Source organism: Vanellus vanellus, assembly GCF_965231255.1.
Source record: "Vanellus vanellus genome assembly, chromosome: 1".
NCBI classification, from domain to species: domain Eukaryota; kingdom Metazoa; phylum Chordata; class Aves; order Charadriiformes; family Charadriidae; genus Vanellus; species Vanellus vanellus.
Genome location: NC_138905.1, coordinates 94,221,811 through 94,235,984, shown reverse-complemented (window position 1 = coordinate 94,235,984; position 14,174 = coordinate 94,221,811). Strand labels below are relative to the sequence as shown.

The 14,174-nt window shown below is 47.0% G+C and overlaps 1 protein-coding gene across 1 annotated transcript; it reads left to right on the top strand.

The window, feature by feature from the left end:
* Positions 1-564: 564 nt before the first annotated feature.
* On the top strand, positions 565-14,174 carry LOC309671788 (phospholipase A2-like; the record flags this gene model as incomplete). Its single annotated transcript, XM_082483084.1, has 4 exons — positions 565-680; positions 3,912-4,077; positions 9,730-9,836; positions 14,011-14,174. Exons 1-4 carry the CDS (start codon positions 638-640, stop codon positions 14,172-14,174), a joined length of 480 nt encoding a protein of 159 aa, XP_082339210.1. The 5' UTR covers positions 565-637.

Here is a 14,174-nt window from a genome sequence, read left to right as displayed (position 1 = left end):
CAACAGTATTCTTTCTGTTGGTTTTTTATAGCTTTGTCTCTTCTTTTTTAAATGTGAAAAATAATCAGTCTTAAAATAAAATAATTTTAAAAAGGAAAAAAAAATTACCCTGGAAAGAGTGATCTATAAAAAGAGAAAACCCTTGCCAGGGGGACGCCACAGCGGTGAGCCCAAGCCACAGAGAGCCCGGCTTGCAGGCTTCCCTTTTCCGCAAGCTACTCAGAGGTTAACCAGGGTCTGTAAGCAAACAGCTTAAAGAAGGAGCCCGGCTTAGTGCCTGGGTGTCTAGGGCTGTCCTGGGGACCGCCAGCCTAATGCCCTTCCAGCAGCCCCTCCCTGTCTCCCAAAGGCGATGGGAGGCAAACAGAGCCAGCCCTTCGCCCTCTGCCCACGTAGCGCCGAGTCCCACTGTGGGGACAGAGGGGGGACCCAGGCTGGGGCTCAGCAGCATCGCTGAGAAGAGGGTGTTTCACTTCAGACGGGCGCAGAGCCATGTGTATATAAACCCTGGAGCAGCAGCCCGGGGAGGATTGCTAAGCACACCCACACCTCGGCTCACTTGGCAGCCTGGCCAGGTGCCACCAGCCGTCCCGGCGGCCGAAACCCCAGCGTACAGGAGGACGGGAGCGTTCTGCCCATGGGATCCCGCCTGCTGCTGATGCTGATGCTGCTTCAGGCAGGTAAGTACCACCTCTCGGTCCCTCTCTTTCCCCATGCCTCCCACCCCACCCCCAGGTCTCAGGACAGCCTCTACCCAGGCTGTCAGCTTTCCCTGCTGTGCAGCAGGGACCTCAGTGAGGTTTGGCCAAATGAGGAAAAAAAAAAAAAAAAAAGCGCTGCTCAACTCTTTTCAACTGTGTAGAGAGGGGCTGTGTGAGGCAGCCTCCAGCCCGCTTCACTTCCCTGGCAGGTGACAGAGCTGGGGTGGTGTAAACACAGGTCATTTTCTTTTTTGGGTAATTTTCTGCTACAAAGTTGTTGGCTTTGGTGTTTCTTTATAGAAGTATCCTCTTTTTATACCAGTGGCTGCCAAGTAAGCAGTTTTCAATTCATCTCAATTTAAAATAATTTTTTAAAAGCCGGTTAAAAAAAAAGCCATAAATGCCTGCTAACATAAAGCCCCTACACACAGAGGCAACACAACATTAAACTGGCAGGTCTGAGGTTAAACCTGCAGCACAGCTTGAAAATAAACCTGAAAATGTTGCCTTTATCTACAGCAAAGGCTGCCTGTTCAAGCAGGAAATAAAAGTGTATGCTCACCTCCCCACAGGTACGTCCTCTGCTAAGGTGCCCCATTAGTAGTATAGCTAATGATTGGACAAGCTCCTAATGGGAGATAAGGCTCAATGCAGGCTGCTGCGGAGCCTCGGACTTTTTCAAGGCTTTCCCAGCTGCATTGGCTTGGCTGCCCAGCATAGAAAAAGCAATTTCGATTCTTGGTCAAGTTATTAGCCACGCACGTGAATATTGAAAAGTACTTGCTGGGGCTGACCTCTCAGCTGCAGTGACCTGCCGTCAGCTCAAAACCCAGCCATCTTTCAAAGAACAAAACAGGAACATCAGAGGCCACCTGGATGCCTGCATTATCTCAAGCTCTTGCAGAGCACGCAGCCCGACGCACCATCTTTTGGACTCAGTTCCCTTTGGGGCTTTCTCTCCGCTTTCATGAGCAGCCCTGCACTGTAATTACAGCTTCTTGATCCTCAGAGATAGCCTCAAAAGAAGAATGGCCTTTCTTCTTCTGGGTGAGGTGCAGTTACTTTACACCAGCCTCAGCTGTTTTCAGCCAGCGGCCAACAGACCAAGCCTAGCGGTCCTGGCTTAAGGGGTCAGCGAAAGCTAAAAAAAAAAAATGCAAGCGGCTCGTCAGGAGGCCTGAATGCCGACAAAGAAGTTTTTGTCTCCATTGGAACTTTTTCAGGATCTGCAAACTGCAACAGGTTGAAAAAGCATGGGTTTTAACCCCAAATCCAGAGCAGCTCACTGCTTGTGATTTCCCCTGGGGAGCCTGAGAGCTGAGACAGCTTCTAACCCAGGAGCCCCAGCTGTTTAGGCAAGGGAAATAGGTTGTCTCTTTACTCTCGAATAACACGCGCCTAATGTGTTTTTAGCACGAAACCTGAACACTCAGGCAGTGTTGAGGTGAGCAGGGCGGTTACTTTTTCAGGAATGTGCATTTAATCCCCAAGGAATGCCCTGGGAAGCATAAGGAGGCTGTGTGAAACCCCCACTCCACGTCAGGACGGCCTGAGGTGCCGATCGCCGGCATAAAAACTGTGGAGGAAGCACCCGTTCCTGCTGGGGGCTCGGGCTGCAGAGAGAGAGCAAAGCCCTGCCTCGTCCTTCATGGGGAGAGACCCTCGTTGTCCTTGCAGGGGGTTTGGATCAGGCGGGGAGGGCGAGCCAGCCCAGGAGATGTGGGGAGAGACCCAAGGATGGGGATTAGAGGTGAGGTTTTAAAAGGAAAGCAACGGTTTTAATAATAGTATTGAGTCCTCGGGTGGTTTAGGGGATTAATTAGTCCATGTTTGCACAGCACTTTGAAGAGGTCAAGCGTGCTGCCACAGCCGGGGGCAGGCGGCAAAGCAACTTCGGTGGCAGGTTCCCTGCTCCCAGGCATCACCGCCCTCTCCATCCGAGCCTGCCACAAAGCCCCCCTGTGCAGGCAGGCTTTTATTTTCGGAGCTTTTATTTGTGCACGGATGGGATGAATAGATGGGTTGGGCAGTCAGTCTGAGGGGTTTGGTGCTACTGGCGAGTAGCTTTGCCACCCACCATAGAGCAGCGCAAAGCGCGCTTGGTCCTTCATGGTAAACCCAGGCAGTAAGTACTCTCATCTGTTGCTATCGTTAACATGATAAGCATCAAAGTTTTCAGCTGAGCAGGACAGTGGTTTGAGTATTAGGGGCAGGGTACTCTTGGTTTCTGTAGCAGTTACTGCAAGGCAGAGCCTGTGGTTTCTAAAGAAGTTGCAAATTAACATGTGAAAGCATGGCACTCTTTGAAAGGCTCGTAACTCAAAAAACTCCAGACGGGTTTGGGTGGCCATCCACACATTTCAGCTGACACAGAGCTCCCTTTTTTATTTTTCCAAATTAATGCAGCCAACCTGACGTTACGACTTAAATGGAATGTAATAGGAGGCGGATGTAAATGTTCATCCAAATGCTCAAAAGAAAGCCAATATACATACATGTCGGCTAGGCTAGAGTAGGCACTCTGTCCTTGACAAAGTATGCCTTAAGGGCTCAGGGACTTGTAGCTATGCCTGTACGCAAATTAATAGTACAGTCAGCTCTTTGCCATCTGGAGAATGGGTTAAAATATGCTGAATAATAGAGGAAACGGGTAATATAAGACATCTTGGGCAACATAGAAACCTCACATTTTTTCCGTAGAGCCCAGGTTAGGTCTGGTTGTGCTCTTGTCCTCTGCTGCTTCCCATCTCACTTGGGACCGCAGCATAGCTCGTAAGCTTTCCCAGGTTTGGGAGCTCTGGGACGCAGTGGAGCCCAGTTGGCTCTGTGTGGTGCTGGCACAGGTCCTGCAAAGCTTAACAGCTTGGGCTCCACCATCTGCAAAACCAGGCACGCTGCTCCCGGGTGCAATATAGCTGCAATCACACACACAAGCACACCAGAGCCAGTAAGTCCTGCTTGAGCTGGGCTCCCTCTGCAGAGATACCCTGCTTGGGTAGAGTGCTGTATCTGCCTCTTGGGTATCCCAGCCCTCCGGGGAGGCCCCCACAGAGTCCCCTTTGCAGGGTGAATGTCGTGCTTAACCAGATTGTCAAGGCTGCACCCAACCAACCAGTCAAGATCAAAAAAATTTCCCCTTTAAGGACTTTAAGAAAATCAACATCAAGTGTGTTTAATCCTTGTGTGTGAAGTCGTGTTCTGTCTTTGCAGTTTGGAAAGGTGCTTTAGGAAAATCCCATTCACTGCACACTCGAGGAATCATCGAATTGGCAGGAGCTATATCGTGTGGCACGGGACGGTCTCCCTTGGCATATATCGGCTATGGATGCTACTGTGGACTGGGAGGACAAGGCTGGCCTAAAGATAAAACAGACTGGTAAGAAGAACCTCAGCTATGTGTCCAGAAGCAGTGCAGATCTCCCCAGCCTTCCCTGTTCATACTCCTGTGACTCCGTGGACTTGTTACTGCCTTGTGGAGGGGGAACTTAGTATATATGAACAGCACTGGGGAATTGTGAGTGAGGATACATGTATCGCTTGGGGTTTGAATGAGGGTTTAACCACCTTCTGGGTGAGAGCAGAACTCTTGGGACCTTGTACTATGTGGGGTGGAGGGCAAAGGAGGAACCAGAATATTTCCTGAAATAGCTGCATGTCTATTCACAGAGTGCAAGCTCTGCCTGAAAAAAAATGGGAGTGACCAAAGGATTTTGAGGGTTATTTCACCCAGGTCCTGATGGAATATCACTGTTTGTCATCTGGAGAAATCCAGATCATTGGAAGGAGTAATCAAACATGTTGCCTTCATTGCCTGTTAGTTCACACTGAATCAAGGAAGAACAACAACAGGGTAGAGCATGGTGTTATTTCCCCTCTTTGTTAGCGGGGAAGATGCCGTGCTTGTTATTCTCGGGGCTAAAAGCAATGACTCTAGGAGGTGTTGCAATCAGAGGTTTCTTTCCTGTACTTTGCAATTAGCATACATGTAAATCTTGATCATGGTGGACTCGCGTATGCTCTGAGCCGGTTATTTGCAATCTTGTCTGGTTTTAAACCTCAAAGACAGAGGACCCAAGTCTATCTATTTACCTACAGCCAACAGAACAGGTGTTACCGATAAGCAAGCACTGCTTTTAGCAGGGATGAAGGCAGCGCGCAGCTCACTGGGGAGGAATCCAAGCTTCCCAGAATATCCAGCCATTGGAGACATTGCGTATTGCTACAAAACCAAACTTTTGCTAAATTGGCAGGACAGAAAAAGGCAAAAAAAAAAGGAAGAAAAGGTGCCAAAATTAAAGACCAACTCCTCTGTGGGCATAAAAGAGCAAGTGTCCTTTAAAACTAGTGGAGATGTCTTCATTAATGCAGTGAGAAGTTTCACTCCCAAAGCTCTCCCTTCACGTCCCTGGTTTGTACCTATGAAACATTTAATCTATGAAACAGTCAATATGGGACTTACAAATAATGAGTGTCATGGCTTTCAGGTGTAGAGACTACTTGTAGTTTTCAGTAATCTCTTGACCTGCTAATTACCACCTACATCAGTGTCTATAAACGTGTTTATTATTTTTGATAGCCCCTTACCAACTCTCATAATCAAGCCTTTAAAGTAAAACACAGCTTCATTAGTTTGGAGTACTTTTACCAAAGAGTTGAGTGGGGTCACCTAAAAGCTGTTTTCCATAGACATTGGGTGACCCCCAAGTTTAGGTGACTGCTGGAGATGTGAGTGGTCAGCACTCAAGCAAAACAGACAGAGAGAGTAAAATATGGCTATGTGTCCATCGGCCAGTGTTTCTGCTGCTGTGTGATTTCCATGGGATGTGGATTGTACCCTAGCGGCAGCAAAGGAGGACTCCACAACTGAAAATGCCTCAAAATACCAGATATTTTGTAAAAAAGAAGGTTGATCCTTTAAGTGCATTCAGTATTATTCCTTAGCTGCAATGCTTGGCTGAAAAAACAAACAAACAAACAAACAAAAAAGAAAACAGCAAGGTTTGCCGTTAGGTTCTTAGCAAGGAAGAATTGGCAATGCCCCAGCAGATTTAGCCCTAAAAATTTCCATTTTATGTTTGCTAGAGTAATCTTCTGATATCCATTACTGAGAATTACTGCAAAAAATCAGTGTGGTTGAGTACCCCATGCCTGTCAAAATGACCAGATTATTTTCCATATTTGCCATTCTAAAAAAGAAAGAAGCGGAATGGCAAAACTACTGTCCATGAGTGACAAACACTTTGAAATTACTCACCCCCTTGACACTTCTAGCTTTATTACTGAGACCCTTACAAAAGGAGTAATTTTCTTGTGAGTAGTTCAGTCAATCTGTCTAGACAAGGCTAGAGTGCTTCTAAGTGCCTCTTTTTTATGGGAAAAGAGAAAAAGCCATCGAGTGCATAATCCTTTTATAAGGTTTATTCCACACACTGACTTTGATGTGGCATTGTCAGTAATTACCTTTTCCCTTTTGTTCCCCTCTCACAGTTCCATCACTTCAAGACATAATGGCATCTCTTCTGCATAAAGTCAATAGATTTGTTTCTCCTTCCCCTTTCTGGTCCCTGGGATTGCTGCAGCACCCAATCTGTCAAGCAGGACCTGAAGGTGCTCAGCATCTCCCTGAAAACACCGCATGCTGTGAAAGGCAGGGTGGCATATATGGCTCACCTGAGCCCTGGCAAACTCATAGGGAAGAGTAAGATTTCCCCTCAGTTGCTGAGTTAAAGCAAAACAAAAGGACACACAGTGGTGGCTGTGCCGTTAACATGACACACACAACGTGACAAATTCTTACCTTAATGGCATTTACTCAATGGCAGGGGTCTGGCCAGCTGATCCCTGCGGGCCAGCCAGAGCTGTGTGTAGCCATTAGGGCTGTCTAGCAGCCCAGACGTGATGAATGGGTTGCTTACTAACTAGATGACACGGTTGTATTTGTTTTCCATACCTGTTGACCAGTTCTCTGCCATCGTGTTGGCTGACTGTTTGCTTTGGTCTAACCGAGCGTTAGCAGGTTATTAAAAGCTTAACACCACGGTCTGACCCAGGTGTAGGAAAAGGCATTTCCAGACAGGAGGGGACCATCTGAAGGTGGCAAGGGACAACAATAGGTTTCCTCTGTCTTCATTCCCTGGCTGTTCTTTCAGCGCATCTGAAAGAGATGTTTGTAAAACATGATTCAAAGTCTTGCTTTGTGTTGGTGTAAACTACTTGTCACCCCACTGCAGTTATGGGTATCATCAGGAGCAACTGGTGTAAGGGGAAGCAGAATTGTGCTGCAAATCCTGTCGTCCTGCAGAATTTATACAATCCCCCTGATTTTGCCAAGCCAGCTAAGGAGCAACAAGTTCTCACAGCTAGCCAGCACACCTCTCTAGTGCTCATTAGCTTGTCCTCACCTGATTCACAGACCACCTTTTGCCCCCTCCCCAAGATCTGTTGTCACTTGTCCTACCTCTTTTTCTGTTCCTTCCCTCTGGCTCTCCATGAAGAGCAATTTCATTCCCTTGGCACGCAGGCTCCTAACTCCCCCCTTTGCCAATATGCCTTCGTGTTGTTCCTCCTCCCCATGGTCCTCCATCATGGACACCGACTTTACCAATTTGACTACTGATTCGCTCCCCAGAGATTTCTACAGCTGGCACTGCACCTCAGCTCAGCCTGATTCGTGGTTCTCCACCATGGTCTCTTGTGCTCTGTGTCCACCAATGGTAGGCCTGCTCTGCTATCTATCATCCACCTCAGGATGGATGAGGCTGTGCTACAGCTTCAGGTACTTTAGCCAGGGTGCCCTGGGCTACAGCAACTCCTACAGATGACACATGCCCCAGTTGTAGCTCAGTGCCATAGTCCATCCCTGTCATATCATATGATACATTGCACAGGGACTCAAACATTGGAGAAAGCTGAGACTTTCACACTTTCCACAAGAATGAAAATTCTTCTCTCCTTTGGCCTTTCACATCTAACCTCTTCAGGACAAGCCCAGGAGTGAGGTGCTACCGAACCAACAAATATCTGACCCACAGCCTGTTACTGCCGTGATGTCCAACAGAACTGGTTCCATGGGATGAATAAGGTCTTCTCAATTACAGCAATTGCTGTAACTCCACATGGGAAAACTTCTAGACATGTATATCCCATAGGGTTTAGTCCCATTCTGAAATACTTCGAGGAGCTGGCATGGAAGGAGAAGCTAGTCTGCTACCGCTAACTTACATTTCTAGGTTTCACAATGCAGTGAATAGTCTGGTTGTAATCATTATACAGGTTTCATCTTTGCAAGCTAAGAAAGAAAAGGCATTTAGTTTGCAGACTCATCTGTGGGATGAAATTGCTACTTTTAACTACTGATTTGGGATCTCGGTCAGTAGGGAAAGCACACTGGACTCAATTCAGCCTGTGTGTAATCACAGGGGTTATACAAAGGCTGAATTTGATCTGACTGGTCTGTTTCTGTTGTCTCTTCAACATGATTCACCTGATCTACTTCCAGTGATTTTATTAGAATTTGCATCAGTGGTGGATCTTCTTCTTTGTACTTAAAAATTGTTTTGTTTTGTTTTGTTTTGTTTTGTTTTGTTTTGTTTTGTTTTTTTCCTGGGCTTTGTCACCTCACAGAGCCCACCAGCCCTCTTACCCATAAACCAATTTCCAAAAGGGCAAAATTCTCCTGCAGCAGAGGGTGATGAAGTTTGTGATGTTTCTGACCTCTTGGGTAAGGTACTGGCAGCTCTTGATGGGTCCCTGGAGAAGCCCTGCTTCCTGCACAAGGGACTTTTATCCTTCTTGCAGGGTTGTTCCACTTTTCCAGAGGGACATAATGATGGATCCCAGACTTTTGTTGGCTTTTCAGATACACTGACCTCAGGTCTTGAAGATAACAATCAAGGTCATTAACTGGATTTGGTAATCTATGGGCAGCCAGCATAGTCATGCTCCCTTTTGGCCAGTTCATCAACTTCTTGAACAGATTCACATCTAGGACTCAAGAGCCTTTCTAAAAGCTGTCAGCTCTTCGTTTACCCCTAATATCAGCCTGCCTCAATGCTTCCCAGTTAGTAAAGAGGTTTCTCTGTAAAGTCCCAGTGATCTTGCAGGGGGAGCTTCTGGAAATGCAGATCACTACCCTCTGGCTCCAGCCTCTGACCTTGCATCCTTGCTGAAACAACCTTTGTTATTGGCAGAGGGCCTCTCTAAGTGCTGCAGCTTTTCTCAGTGTATTTTGAGTCCCTGAACTACCAGAATAAAATTAAAGTCGGGTCAAGTTTTCCATAAATTCTGAAGTAATTGACAGTGGGAATTATCTCACTGACTCGTCTGTAGGACAAATGTCGTCAGCTGAGCTAGTCACCCACAGCCCCCTCTACGGTCAATGAAAAGCAATTGCACTTTCTAATGCAATGTTTCTCACCTATGTTAGATCTCTGTAGTATTGTAATACGAACTGTGCCCCAGACATGCATAAAAGGAGTATAGATCAATGCCTTAGCTGTAGATGTTTACATTTAGGGATCTGAAGGTAACTGATATGAATTCCACCATTGAAGCTGATGAGTTTGTAGCCAGCCCTCAGAAACTGGATGGACCAAAGAGCACGTGGCAGGTCCAGGTGAACTGAAGAGGTGAAGCTGCTTGGTCATGGCAAAAAAACATCACGACTCCAAAATCTGGGATGGGTCTAAGCGTAAGCCAGTGAGCCACAATCATGCACCTCACAGGAACGCTTCATCTCCCTTTCGGTGAGATTACCGTGTATTGACCATACCTGCCTTTCTGAGGGCAAAAGCTTGGAGGAAAAAGCACAGTGGTCAGGGGAGAAAATATGGCATTAATGAGCTCCTGATCCATGTGAACTTTCACAGAGATGCCAGGATGCTTAGTTCATCAACAGACGATTCACTGACCGGCTGGAGCAAGCATTGCTGTCGTGAGCTGTGTGTGAGTGGAGTATGTGCAAACACGCTTGAGCGAAACGTGTAGGATGCAGGAGGGCACCCAAACTCTACCTTTTATTTTCTCCCAGGTGCTGCCACAGGCACGACTGCTGCTATGACAAGGCAGAGAAGGAAGGCTGCAGTCCCAAGGCACAGCGCTACCAGTGGGAGTGTGAGCAGAACGCCGTGCGGTGTGGTAAGGAAATGCTCCCTCATGTCGGGTTTGTTTCGCTCCCTCCTCTGCAGGCACTAGGCTGACTTAAACAGCTTTGTGGGCCTCAGAGGTAGGTCTGTGTATGCTGAGCTGGTTTCAAAGCCACTTTAGGCAATGTCCGTTCTCCAAGCTCTCTGCCCATCCCTTGCTTGGATCGCTAGGCTTGCCAAGAGGCCCCAGCTGGAGCTGGAAGGAAGGCTGGAGCCCCAGCACCACCCATTCCAGGTAACCTGAGTCATCCCCAAACTGAAGAGCAGGAGTGGGGGCCATGGAGTCTACAACCCATCTCATTTTAGCAGAGAGGCAGATACCCCTCTGGAGGCTCTCCACTCGCTCACGTTAAGCATACCTGCTCCTCACCGACCACTTCCCACAGCTGTGCAGTGGTCTGCAGGGGTGGTCTTCCCGTGAGAGTTTTGGCCCTCCTTCCAGCAGGACTGTTCACTTTTTTACTTACCGTTATGTACTGCTAGAGAAGAGCCGTGCTATCACACATGGCTGCGAGATAGGTTAAATAGGGTGCCAGCCTGCATCTCTGCATCCTGTGAGGCTCCAGCCTGAAACCCTAGGGCTCCAGCGCGGATTTTGAAGCTTGCAGAATCAAATGCTCTCGAGTGCCGCAGGCATACAGCGAGTGTAGGCTGTGCTCAGCTCTACAGCTGGTACCCAGTCAAGAAGGTCTTGAATTGCACAGTCACAGCCCATCAGTGGCTCGTACCAGTTTGTTTTGACATACACCAGATGACGTGAGTCTTAGAATTTGTCACTTCTATTTCTAAGTCTCTAAAAAGTCCCTGATGGTAAAATCCATTGTAGAACACTTTGGAAGTTTGAAAAGAAACATGTGAGGGTAAAACTTGTCCCCATACAATCAAAGCTACTTGCTTGAACATTAGAAGACTATTTCTACCTTATCAGAAGACCATATTCTACTGGTGCAATCCTCAGCCTCTCTAGCAGCTGAAAATCTGCCAGCAGATATGGGATGGGGTGCAGTACATCAACACACAGTTGTTCTTTCCAAGTGCCAGAACAACCTATTAAATACAAAATGCTGGTGAAGGAATGTATTGCTTTAATGTATAACTGCTCTCCCTCCCACTTACTTGTATTTCCATAGCTGACTGGTATTTTCTGCTAGCTATTTTATATGAAGAAAAATCCTGTTTCTTTTTGCTGTGAAGGAACAATCCTATTTGTGGTTGTGAGATGTATCATCGAGCCCACAAGACATGTGTAAAGTATGTTTCATAAGAGTGCACTGGGCTGCATTTGCTCCAATCTGACTAACAAGCGTTAGTTAAACAAATGCCATTAATTCCTTAACTGACAGCCAGGCAAGGCCTAAGAAGCATCCATCAACTGTTCTCCACAAACCCTTATCAGGCTTCACTTCCCTTGACATCCCCTATGGGGAGGAACAATAGAAACACCCTCTGAAGGCAAATTTCCTACCCCAGGCTACCGCACAACAGGTTTTACTGAGGTGTGAAGGTGTAATAGAATCATAGTATGATAGAATAGTTTGGGTTGGAAGGGACATTTAAAGGTCATCTAGTCCAACCCCCCTGCAATGAGCAGGGACATCTTCAACTAGATCAGGTTGCTCAGAGCCCCATCCAACCTGACCTTGAAAGTTTCCAGCAATGAGGCATCTGCCACCTCTCTGGGCAACCTGTTCCAGTGTTTCACCATCCTCAGTATAAAAAATTTCTTCCCTGTATTTAGTCTATATCTACCCTCTTTTAGTTTAAAACCATTACCCATTGTCCTATTGCAACAGGCCCTGCTAAAAAGTCTGTCCCCATCTTTCTTATAAGACCCCTGTAAGTACAGAAAGGACACTATAAGGTCTCCCTGGAGCCTTCTCTTCTCCAGGCTGAACAACCCCAACTCTCTCAGCCTGTCCTTGTAGGAGAGGTGTTCCAGCCCTCCGCTCACCTTCGTACCCTCCTCTGGACCCACTCCAACAGGTCCATGTCTTTCTCACTCTGGTGGCCTCAGAGCTGGATGCAGTACACGAGATGGATTCTCATGAGAGTGGAGTAGAGAGGTAGAATTGCTTCCCTCAACCTGCTGGCCACACTCCTTTTGATGCAGCCCAGGATATGGTGGGCCTTCTGGACTGTGAGCGCACATTGCCAGCTCATCTGCCAGTACCCCCAATTCCTTCTCAGGAGGGCTGGTCTCAATCCCTTCATCCCCCAGCCTGTATTGATACTGGGGGTTGCCCTGACCCAGGTGTAGGACCCTGCACTTGGCCTTGTTGAACCTCATGAAGTTCACACAGGCCCACTTCTCGAGCTTGTCCAGGTCCCTCTGGATAGCATCCCATCCCTCAGGCATGTTGACCACACCACTCAGCTTGGTGTTGTCTGCAAACTTGCTGAGGGTGCACTCGATCCCACTGTCTATGTCATTAATGAAGATATTAAGTAGTACTGGTCCCACTATGGACCTCTGAGGGACACCTCTTGTCACCAATCTCCATCTGAACATTGAGCCATTAACCACTACCCTCTGGATGTGACCATCCAACCAATTCCTCATCCACTGAACAGTCCACCCATCAAATCCATACCTATCCAATTTAGAGAGAAGGATGTTGTGTGGTTACCATGTCAAAGGCCTTACAGAAGTCCAGGTAGACAACTGATGCTTCATCCCATTCAAACAAAATGGATGAAGAATTACATTTCCAGGCATGCTTGCTGGGCCTAGGGTAATGATGTCCAGAAACATCAGGAGCAGAACTGCTTGCACTGTCCTTTCTATGCAAGAGGAAAGAAATGCCTGCTGCCTGGCACTGTATCATAAACACAGATATTTTCAGGGAAATTAAATAGAAACTCATTTTAGCTGGGATTTCTCCTCCTTTTGCTACTGTTACTCAGTTTTGTTTGTGGAATGAAAAAAAATGGCAAAACCTTATTTTTCAGCCCAGGTGTGCCATCATGCGTAGGCAAATTCCATTCAATAAATATTTGGAATATAGGAAGGGTTGTAAGTTGTGAGGGCTGGTCAAAAAAATCATTCTGCTCTAACAGAAATGACTGCCAAGCCAGACTCTTGTACTCACATTAGACAGACAGTGGTTGGCACAGCACAGGAAGACCTCTAGGAGCAGAGAGCAAGGAGAAAATCAGGCAGGACTGGTAGTTAAGAAAGACATGGAATTAGTGCTGAGTCCTCATCAGTTGGACCCTTGAAACACTTTTTACTGGCAAACATGTGATTCTTCAGACAAGCTTAAGAAATAGGGGCTCTTCTTATTTGTCAGGTACAGGGTTGACCCAGCAAAGTCCAGTGAAATCTGAGAGGATTCCTCTACTCATTGCAACTGGTTTTGGAGCAAAGCCCATGTGCACTGGCATGAAGTTACACTATAAATTTTGCCTAATGCAGGGTTTGGTGGGTGTTAGATAAGTAGCAGCCTCGAATAAACAAGGCAATGTGCTTTTAAGTAATGGTACCCCAACGGCTGCATTATAGTCATCTACAGGTGGGATGGGGTTCATCAACCCAAAATCAGTCATTTGCAATGTAGCTGCCTGAGCTAGTTGCTTTGATGTACCTTATGGTCCTTACCTAGTCATATAGTCATATAATCGCATTATAAATAGTTCCACAGGTATGATTTTGATCAGCTTCCTTAGCTGCTGGCTCATAAAAATCGGGTACCTCACCCTGCGGCAGAGTTCCTTGGCTCCTCTGCCACAATCAGAGAGAGATGTAAGAGCAACTCATGGAGCACAAGTAAAGGATGCCCAGTGGGTGCTTCTATGCCCCCAGGTTTCCACATGTCCCTCTGGAGATTCCTCCTTTCAAAGAAACATTTTTTCTTTTGAAATCCATCTGATTTGCAGAGGGAGGAATTGGAAGGGAAATTGACTGAACTGAGGCAATATGGAATATTTTTAGCTTAGGCTACTTTCTGGTGCTCTTGGTCACAGGTAAGGTCAGACCTGTTGACAGAGACAGGACAGTGGAGGGTCAGATCCACACACAACAGGGCATGTTGCTCCTTCTCTCTTCCTGCTCCCACAGCCTCTGTTCCCTAAGAATTGCTTTATTAGGGAATTGTTCCTCTTAAAACTGTTTCTTGCCTTCATCCGATATAGAATCTCTCATCCTCTGCTCACGTTTTCTTTTGCAGATAACCTGACAGACCGATGTGAAAAAATGGTGTGCCTGTGTGACCAAGAAGCAGCCAAGTGTTGGGGAGCAGCCCCATACAACCCACACTTCATCCTCTGGCCAGACTTTTTATGTGGACAGACTCATCCTACCTGCCATTTCAGATATGGGGGGGCAGAATAG